The sequence below is a fragment of the Nicotiana tabacum genome, chromosome 8 (genome assembly GCF_000715075.1).
Source record: "Nicotiana tabacum cultivar K326 chromosome 8, ASM71507v2, whole genome shotgun sequence".
In the NCBI taxonomy this organism is placed as follows: Eukaryota; Viridiplantae; Streptophyta; class Magnoliopsida; order Solanales; family Solanaceae; genus Nicotiana; species Nicotiana tabacum.
Genome location: NC_134087.1, coordinates 166628134 through 166638971, shown reverse-complemented (window position 1 = coordinate 166638971; position 10838 = coordinate 166628134). Strand labels below are relative to the sequence as shown.

Genomic DNA, 10838 nt, shown 5'->3' with positions numbered 1-10838 from the left:
CCTCATAAAAACTAACAATGGCGGGAAAGGAAGCGAGGCTAAAGGCGGTAGTAGATATCTCGAATAATCTCCTGAACTCCCTCAACGAAGCCGGCAGAGAAGATAATGAGAATACAACACCAAGCACTACACCGGAGGGGGAGATCTCACCTCTTCCACACGGGGATCTAACGATCTTGCGCGAAAGGGGAGTCTCGACATCCATAGCAGGGGAAGCACCACCAGCAGTCAAAAAGCTACTAGAAGAATGGTTAACGAGTGCTTTGAGCAACATGCTCGATAAACCCACTCAAGGAGATGTCGAAGACGTGCCACCTACAGAAATTGCAGCTACCGCCGATGAGCCGAGCGCTACACGAGCAGATAACACCCGCAGTATTAGTAATGCAGGTGACGATACACTTATGGCCATCCTAAAGAAAATGGAAGAGATGAAAAATGAGAGAAAAACACTCCGCGACCAGATGAAGGAACATTAGGAGAGGGTCGATAAAATACCAGGCGCTCCGAAGCTATTACCAAAATGCGATGTGGGCCGATTCATCGAACAGTCATACAGCGAAGGGGCTGCTCCCCATCCTATTCCAAAGACCTTCAAAATGCCGTCATACTTGAAAATATATGATAGGACCACGGACCCAGAGGATCACTTAATCCATTATGTTACTGCAGTAAAGGGCAATGATCTATCAAAAGAACAGGTACCGTCTATGCTGCTAAAAACGTTCGGTGAGACTTTGACAGGGGGAGCATTGACATGGTATTCCCAACTACCAGCACAATCGATATCGATGTTCAAAGAGATGGCAGATAAGTTCGCCACCGCTCACGCAGAAGCGAAGAAGGCTGAGGCTAGGGTCAATGTTATCTTCGTCGTCAGGCAAACGACGGTCGAGGGACTTCGAGATTTCCTGGCCCGATTCAACAGATTAAGGATGAGTCTACCAAATGTGTCAGAAGGGATGGCATTAGAAACTTTTCAAAATGGGTTAAACAGGAACGGATCAAAGGCAACCAAAAAACTACTCAGTAGACTCATGAAGTACACCATACCACATGGGAAGAGATCCACAACGCCTATTGCGCCGAGGTAAGGGCGGATGAGGATGACCTAAATGGCCCGCTTCAGCGATTAACTTCAGTCCAGACCGAGGCAAGGAGAGATCGACATAACGACGGGCGAATGGATCAACCACCACATTTCAATCGAGAAAGGCATCAGCCCTATATCCGCACGTCCAACCCACCCCCTCCGCGACATGCTGATGTCATGCCACGACACACTGTACCCCTCCGAAACGAAAGAGGTATGCCTCCACTACTATGCTCATAACATTTGTGTTTCTCCTTCAGAGATAGTGTACGCACTAGAGAAACTGGGCATGAAGGTGCAGTGGCCGCAAAAGATGAAATCGGATCCAAGCACCAGGAGATCGAACGTCCTATGTGAATTCCACCAAGAAAAGGGACACAAGACCAAAGACTGCATAGGTCTGTGGCAAGAGGTAGTTAGGATGTTAAACCAGGGGTACCTGAAGGAACTGCTAAGCGATAAAGGAAGGGCTAACTTCGCTCGAGGGTGAGACCCACCTCAAGGACCTCCAAAGCCACCATCGCCAGCCCGCACCATTCAAATGATCATTGGCAGCGGCGATGACACAGTAATCAACCATGTGAAGTTCACCACCATGCACAAACTCAAGCAGACGGTCGCCCACGAACGGTATGACGACCTCGAAGATAGTATTATCTTTGATAAGTCAGATACCGACGGTTTGTCTTTACCTCACTATGATGCTTTGGTTATAACTTCACGCATAGTTGATACCGATGTAAAAGGAATCATGGTAGATGACGGAAACGGCGCGTGTATTGTTCACCCGCGAGTCATCATGCAAATGAGGCTCAAAGATAAAATAATACCGCATTGCATAACACTAACGGGTTTTAATAATGCAGTAGAGCGGATATCTGGAGAAATAGTGTTACCTGTCCTGGAAGGAGGGGTTACCCTGGAAACGACATTCCACGTCATGAACTAGGAAACGGCCTACAACACCATCAATCATGGATACACGCCATGCGAGCTGTCCCCTCAAGCTTCTATCAAGTGATCAAATTTCCCACCCCATGGAGGATATTCAGCATCCGAGGCGAGCCACGACCGCCCAAGAATGATACCGGATCGCCCAAGATTGCACACACACCAAACATCTAAAAGGAGCAAGCGCGGAAGCATAGCAATCAGCCATGTCGGGCACCAAACCTGACATGCAAGTAGAGACCATCAAAGACCCAGACATTATAGAAGCTTGCAAGGCAACCATAGAAGATCTCAATCCCGTCCAGTTAGATAACACCGACTGCACCAAAAAGGCTTACGTCGGACACAACCTCTTGGAGCCAGGTGAGTATCGTGAGTTTTTTACTAACAACGCCGATTTGTTTACTTTTTCCTACTCAGAAATGCCAGGAATCCCAAGGGAGATCGCTACACACAAGCTGAATGTCGATCCACTTTATCCACCGGTATGACAAATGAGGGGAAAGTTCAATGTCACGATCAACGAGGCGGTCGGCAAGGAGGTTGATAAATTACTCGCCAACGGTTCCATCAAAGAATCGAAATACCCCCAATGGGTCGCCAATGTGGTCATGGTCAAAAAGAAGAATGGGAAATGGCGAATGTGTGTTGACTTCACCTATTTAAAAAAATCATGTTCGAAGGACTCTTTCCCGTTATCCCATATCGACTAACTTATCGATGCGATAGCGGGGCACGAACTGCTGAGCTTCTTGGACGCATACTCTGGTTATAACCAAATTCTAATGGCAGAAGAAGATCAAAAAAAGACCACTTTCATCACCTACCGAGGTACGTACTGCTATAAGGTGATGCCGTTCGGGCTTAAGAATGCAGGGGCCACGTATCAAAGATTAGTCACCAAAATGTTCAAAGAACAACTCGGAAAGACAATGGAGGTTTACATCGACGACATGCTAGTGAAGTCGGAAAAGAAAGAAGATCACATTGGTCATCTGAGGGAAGCCTTCGAAATACTAAGGCAATATGGGATGAAGCTGAACCCCGAAAAATGTGCCTTCGGCGTGACTTCTGGAAAGTTCCTCGGCTTCATAGAATCACAAAGGGGAATCGAGGTCAACCTAGATAAAATCAAGGCCATCGAAGAAAATATAAGTTCGACCTCGTTCGAACCACGACGGGATTCTACTTCGACGACAGTTCGAAGCAACATCCCAATGACCAAGTCCATCGACAAAAATATAAGTTCGACCTCGTTCGAACCATGATGGGATTCTACTTTGAAGACAGTTCGAAGCAACATCCCAATGGTTAAGGCCATCGACAAAAATATAAGTTTGACCTCGTTCGAACCACGTCGGGATTCTACTTCGACGATAGTTCGAAGCAACATCCCAATGGCCAAGGCCATCGACAAAAATATAAGTTCAACCTCGTTCGAACCACGACGGGATTCTACTTCGACGACAGTTCGAAGCAACATCCCAATGGCCAAGGTAATCGACGAAAATATAAGTTCGACCGCGTTCGAACCACGACAGGATTCTACTTCGACAACAGTTCGAAGCAACATCCCAATGGACAAGGCCATCGACGAAAATATAGGCTCGGCCTCATTCGAACTACGACGGGATCCCGCTTCGACGATAGTTCAAAGCAACATCTCGATAGCCAAGGGCATCCACGATACCATGGGTTCGACAAATGCAAGAAAGAACAAGGAAACAAAGTAAATTTTACATTACAGGAAAATGTTATTTACACTTACAAACGGGCTCAAGTACGCCCCGTGCAAAAACCCCTAAACAAAAAAAGAGAGGGGAGACTACACATCGTCCCCAACGGGGTAAGCATCTTCGTACCACGAATCTAAAGCAAGGCGGTTCGCATCATCAGAGTTTATATCATCCCCATTAGGTGTGAGGGGGTCATACCCGCATGCCTCACGAGCTACACGAGCTTCGGCATCCACAGCCTGAACCTCCGCCTCAGTAGCCCTTCCCTCGGTGCGGAAAGCCTTATACACATCAAGTCGAGCCTCCATGTGGACCCACAACTCGTATAAATGAAGGGGCACAACCGGATCGGCTGAGGCATGAGACGTAGATGGATGAGAACGTCGGCTCGCATCCTTCACCCTCAATGAGGCCATTTGTCTATTTAGTGCAGACAGCTCCGCCTCCAACTCTTTGAAACGCCCTTCGAGCCCTGCAACCCGACGACCAAAGGCCTCCTTCTCCTCGGTCAACTCTGACCTAGAAATGCGGAAGGATCTTCCAAAGATACCAACTCAAAAATAGTTGCCGCCAGCTTATCAGCGCTAACGCCCAGCTCGCCCTTAAGCCCTTCAATCTCCGCTACCTTAATACTAAACTCATCGGTCAAGTCGGCCATCTTCACCTGTAAGTTGGCATTCTCGGTCGTCACACCCTTGCTCAACTCGAGCTCGTCCTCCTTCGCCTTAAGGAAGGCCTCCAGCTCACTATTAGGGGTGACAACCTTCACGAGCTCCTCGTCCCTCTCCCTTAACTCCTCTACCTTGCGCTCCAACTGGTCCTCCTGCTGCTTGAGCCCCTCACGAAACAACTGAAACTCAGGGTCTTGATGATAAATGTCGGCCATCACCCGATGTTTAGCACGATACTGCTGATACTTGGACGACATCTTCTCATAAAGGCCCGTCCTTTTTCTCTCTCGAAGCTCTCTCCCAACCTCCAGGACGAGGGTCTAACAAAAAGAGAAGGGCAAAACTTAGAAACAAAATATAGAACGACGATTACCGCACCAACCCAACAACGAAAAAAAAAAGGAAAGGCACCTACCTGCAGGGCCATACCAGTGACCTTCTGAGATAACTCCACGTCGCTCATCGCCCTAAGCATCTTGCTTTCAGGAGCGGCATATAGAGGAGCTAGAGTCGACGCCACCTGCTCTCTGTTTAGCAGCAAGTTGTAGTTCCCCAGAACGACCACATGACGGTCGGATCCGTCCATCCTAACCTCCACATGGGTATGGCGACCCATAAATTCATTAACATCCTCTGGGTCGATATCCGAACCTGAGACACCACCCTCAACAAGGTGCCCTCCAACGTTGGATGATGCACTACCCTTAACAGAGCGCACTGAACCAGCTTCTGGGCCAACTCCTTCCACTTGGGGAGACCTCTCCGACAAAATGGCATCGGTCATGAATACGGGCACAGGGGCTGTCCAGGACGCCCTGCTACCATCAGCATCTGTAGCCACGCCCTTCCCCAGCTCCAGCCTCCTCCTTTTCCTCGACAACGGCTCATCCCTTTTAGATGATTCATACAAAGGATGTGAGGCCGATACCGAAGAAGCCTCTTCCCTCGCGGGAACGACTCGAGACGGATCTCCCAATTGAATAGGTTGAGGATGACCCTCTCGAACAGACTCACTCAAGACAAACTGTGTATCTACAGCAGCAACGGCTTGTCGAAAGGCGGGGACTGGCGCCCTCCGCCTGGTAGCTCCTCGACTTGTCATCACAAAGGGTCGTACCATTAGGCAAGGTCGCATGACCAACGAAGTAGTAAGTAAGACATTTACCTGAGGAAACTTTAGGGCCATAATGCTACACGAAGGCAGGCCAAGTTCGAGTTTTTGCTGCATGAGGCAACAGGCGGGCTACCCAATCCCTGATACCCACAATGGGGCGAGGTGGACGGCCCATAGCTACAAAATGGCAAGCAAATAAACTTTACAGTGAATACAAACGAAAGGGGAACATAACGACTGACGGCACTTACGAGCCCCGTTCCACCGCTCCGGGAATCTGGCGAAGTTAGAAACGACGTGCTTGGTCTTGACAAAGAAGTACTTGTGCTAAAACTTGCGGCTCGCCCGGTCATCCGTCCCGACCACCAGCCCTTTCGTGCCACGAAGCCTCAAATGCACCATGGTACCCCTAAGGAAGCCAGGCGTGAACAGGTGCAAAAGGTGGTGGACAGAAACGCTACACTCCGCCAACTCCGCATACTTGGTCAACAGCAGAAGCACCTTGAGCGTGTATGGCGAAAGTTGTGTTGGGCAAACTTGGTAAAATCTACAGAATTTTTCCGCTAAGGGGAATAGAGGAAGGGTACAGCCGATCATGAAAGGATACTCATAGAAAGCGTAGTACCCAGGTCTGTGGACATCCACATAATCTCTCCCTGCTGGAACCATTTCTATATGAGCAGGAACGCCATACTTTACACGAAGGGCATCGATATGGACCTGCTACGTCTCAGAAAATACGGGGTTCGGGGTAGGAGGTGGATCTTTGAGGAAGTCACTCCGGGATAAGGGGTACCTCGGTAGTAGCTCCTCCACCATAGGAGGGTTGTCACTCTCTTCTACCACCACATCTCCGCTGTCAGAAGGAGGCACCATGGATGACGGGGTGGCTTCAGGAACCTCTTCACGAGAACGACGAGACCTCGGCATAATATCGCTTAAAATAATATCAACACGAAAGGAGGAAGGAAGAAGAAGCTTCATGTGAGGAACGAAAGAAGAATAGAAGAATATGAGAACAAGTGAGGAAGAATGAAAGGGGTCTTCAAGAGAGGAATGGGTAAAGTTTTTCAAAAAATCAAACCCTTCACCTATTTATAGGATTGGGTGGCCCCAGAATCAAGGCGACAGGTAGCAAAGCAGCGCAAGAATCGAAGCACCAAGCTGTCAATCCCTGCTTCTCGAAAACCTGAGTAAAGCTGATGCACGTAAAGCTGACATCACTTCCTGGAAAAGTGTACCACACGATGTTTCGCCGAGCATGATGACCATCTCCCATTGGCCACGTCGTAACGTCCCCACAGGTTAAATTTCTCCAAAAGAACGCATGATGTTCTCTCATCGAGGACGCGTCCAGTCGCAACTCCGACAAGCGGAAGGACCACGACCTATGATGAGTACAACAAACGACCGGGTACCTTCGAATCGGCGTCCCGAGGGAGACGACCCTAGGGCGAAAGAAGAGACTGTATGACCCTTGTAGTAGTGTAAGCCCATTTGGGGATATTAAGAATATTCCTTGTATTTTGTTTCTTAGAATTCGGAAGGGTTTCTCTCTAGTATATAAAGGGGACAAAAACCTTGTAAGGGGAGAGACTCTGAGAAGATTACGAATCTTGAATGAAAAGAAACTTTGCAACTCTCTTCTCTTTACCTATTATTATTCTAGAGATTATTATCTTCAGCTACGATTTACCCCTTTATCATTGATTGATTTGTTCAAAAAGGTTTTAACATCTTTTGAGTCAAACAATTGAAATGGCATCATTTTCATTTGTCTGCGAAAACAAAATACCTTTTTCTTTTTGGAATAAGTAAAGTTTTGCAAAACTGTGATTAATGTTTTTGCAAAAAGTTGAAAACCTTTTCGCAAGAAACAGAATATTTTGATCAACTTGTCAAGGTAGATTATCCTGCAAAAACTAATAAGAACACGATTTATCCACGCACAAAACAAACAAACAAAAAAAAAAAGTACCCCTAAAGTTTTTGACATTATAAATTCAGTCCACCGTTTATTAAACTTTCACCGAACATTCCTAATTATCTCACCCCCTACGGCCCCACCATTTAATACGATATAAATAACGAGATTTTTACATGGTTGCTTCCTTTTTAAAAATTATCTCACCCCCTTCGGCCCCATCATTTAATAATGTTTGTTTATTCCAAAACTAGCACATTATTTTACTGTTTTTGCACTTTCGTATTGATAACTCATTAACTGAGAAATTCCTCTGCATCAATACACTTTAATATACATTTCCTTTTCCCTCTCTCTTCCTTAATTTTTATAACACTTATACAACAATCATATATTCGATACATGTACTATTTATACGATAAATATACAACAAACTGAATCATCAAATTAAATATATGCCAAAATACATCATATATCACTATGTATATCCAAATAATTATATATAATATGTATATATCAATTATATATGTTGTATATAATATAACAGTAGTAATATACAAGTGGTATATTATACAAAATAATATTTATTCAACTATATATATACTCCATATATATCAATTATATACGTTGTATATAATATAATAGTAGTAATATACAAGTGGTATATTATATAAATAATATTTATGCAGCTATATATATTCCATACATGAACTATTTATATGATAAATATACGGAGACTGAATCATCAAATTAAATATACGCAAATACATCATATATCACTATGCATATCCAAATAATTATATATAATATGTATAAGTAATATTGGAACAAATGGTATTAATATAATATACCATTTGTACTAATATACAAATGGTATATTATATTAATAATATTTATTCAACTATATATACTCCCCATATATCTATATATATATATATATATATATATATATATATATATATATATATATATATATATATATAATTTATACAACTATTATATACTTATATAAACTATACTTGATATTTTTAGGAGTGAAAAGAGAATGAAAACAACATAAAAGTAAATATATAAAGAAAACCTCTCATCACGTTCACAACTTCCCATACTTGAAAATTATTGTTCTTCTTTATTAAGAGAAAAGATAAATTAAAGGGGGTAAATCAAAAACGGAAAAAAGAAAAAGAAAAAGGGAAAAAGCAATAGGAAATGAACAATATTAATGTGGTCTAATGGTGGTACAATCTTACCTATAAATCAACTAAATGTGCAACGTACGGAAAAGATTGAGAGGTCCATTAATTAAAATTCATTGGGTTGATCATGTTTCTGCTAGGAATGTAGTTATTCAGATGTCAGTTTTATAATTACTTATTCCTGTTAAATTTATGAAATTTTTTGTTAAATATTGCCTAATTATGTTTTTTCCTATCATTTGAATGCATGTAATAAAATTAACATCGTTTTAGTTTAGCCTAATATCACTAGTTCGATTGTTCTAAACGGGTGTGGTAAATATTGGAAGAACTGAAAGTTCTTTTAAAAATGTTTATCAAACGGTATGTGTAGATATTTTGAAGGGTTACATCCAAACAACTTCATCCAAGAAATTCTTGCAATTTCTGTTATCCGAGTACGTCTCAGCTTCAAAAACAATGTTTGGTAAACTAAATTGAATTTTTTGGAAAAGTTCAACAGTTTTTGAAACAAATGCCACTATAAACTTCATCATCCCTCTTAAAAACTTCACCAGGGAAAATCATCTTCATTTTTTTATCAAACTCTATAGGCCTATCTGTAATATTTAACCACAATTTACTAAAAATGTTTTATAAGTACTAAATTAGTCGTGTAAAATATGGTCCGGACTTGTGTTTTCATATGTTGCCAAAGATATAATAGATATAAAAACCATATATATAGTATATACATTTCAAAGCAGCACTTCTCGAAATTGTACGGGGCCTGACCTAGAAGTTAATAAAATTCTATTGGAATTCAGCTCAAAAAATGATGCATGTGTTAAGATTTGTGCGTGTTAACCAATTCGCTTGCAAAGGGATTGCATGGGACCAAGTTTACGTTTGACAAGATTTGGAATCCAAATATGGGAAAGCTTCCTAGCTCAGAAGCTTCTGGAAGATCGACTGAAGAGAGAAGAAGGAGAAGAACAGAGATGAAGTCTCTAATTGAGGAAAATAAAACTCAAAATCAATTATGATGCAAAGTGTTGGTTATATACAGGGAGCACTAACTAACCAACCAACTGGAAAATGACAGCTAAGCTACAGCTAATAACTAACTGCTACAGTAGGATGTGAGGGAAGCACAGCCAACTTGCCCAGAATAGTAGCATGTTTGATCCCAGTGAGAGATTTTGTGAGGATGTCAGCTAGCTGATCACCGGTCCTTATGTGATGAAGCGAAATGAGACCTTCTTGGAGCTTGGATCTCACAAAGTGACAATCGACTTCAATGTGTTTAGTCCACTCATGGAACACAGGATTTCTGGCAATATGGAGGGTAGACTAACTGTCACAAAACACAATAATAGGCAAGGCAGAAGGAATAGTCAACTCTATAAGCAGTCGATGCAACCAGACGAGCTCACCAACAACCTTCCTGATAGATATGTATTCTACTTCTGCTAAAGAAAGTGAAATGGTCTCTTGCTTCTTAGACTTCCAGCTAATGAGGTTGTCACCCAATAAAATAATATAACCTGACACTGACTTCCTAGAATCAGCGCAGGCAGCCCAATCAGAATCACAATAGGCCTGAACTGAGAAGTTAGCATCACTTGACATGAAGATTCCCAAAGTAGGATCCTTGAGCAAGTACCTAAGCATGTGATAAGCAGCCTGAAGATGAGGCTCTCTAGGATCTTCCATATATTGGCTCAAGTGTTGCACTCCATAAGCTATATTTAGTCTAGTATTGGTGAGGAAGTTCAACTCCCCAACCAACAGTCTGTAAAAAGTGGGATCAGACAAAGGTGCTCCTTCCTTAGCTTTTAGTTTAATTGAGGGATCAAGAGGAGAGGAGACTGGTGTAGTGTAAGCAGTCATAGTCTTTAAGGAGATCAAGGACAAACTTTCTCTAAGAGATTAAAATCCCATTGTCTCTGTAGAGTACTTCAAGTCCCAAGAAGTAGTGTAGTCTCCTTAAATCTTTGATTTTGAACTGCTAATACAGGAAAGCTTTCAGCATTTGCATCTCAGCAAGATCATTCCTGTCAGTAGGACATCATCTACATAGACTCCCACAAAAACAACACAATTAGTAGTCTTCTTGTAGAACAAAGAGTAATCATGCATGGAATGACTATAGCCTTTGGAACACAGGGCTT

At 42.9% G+C, this 10838-nt stretch overlaps 1 protein-coding gene across 1 annotated transcript; it reads right to left on the bottom strand.

Moving 5' to 3' along the window:
- Positions 1-9180: 9180 nt before the first annotated feature.
- Positions 9181-10557, bottom strand: LOC107812812 (secreted RxLR effector protein 161-like). The gene is made up of 2 exons (XM_075220674.1): positions 10023-10557; positions 9181-9284 (listed from the first exon to the last, which is right to left on the bottom strand). The coding sequence occupies exons 1-2, from the start codon at positions 10555-10557 to the stop codon at positions 9181-9183; spliced, it is 639 nt and encodes a 212-aa protein (XP_075076775.1).
- Positions 10558-10838: the final 281 nt, after the last annotated feature.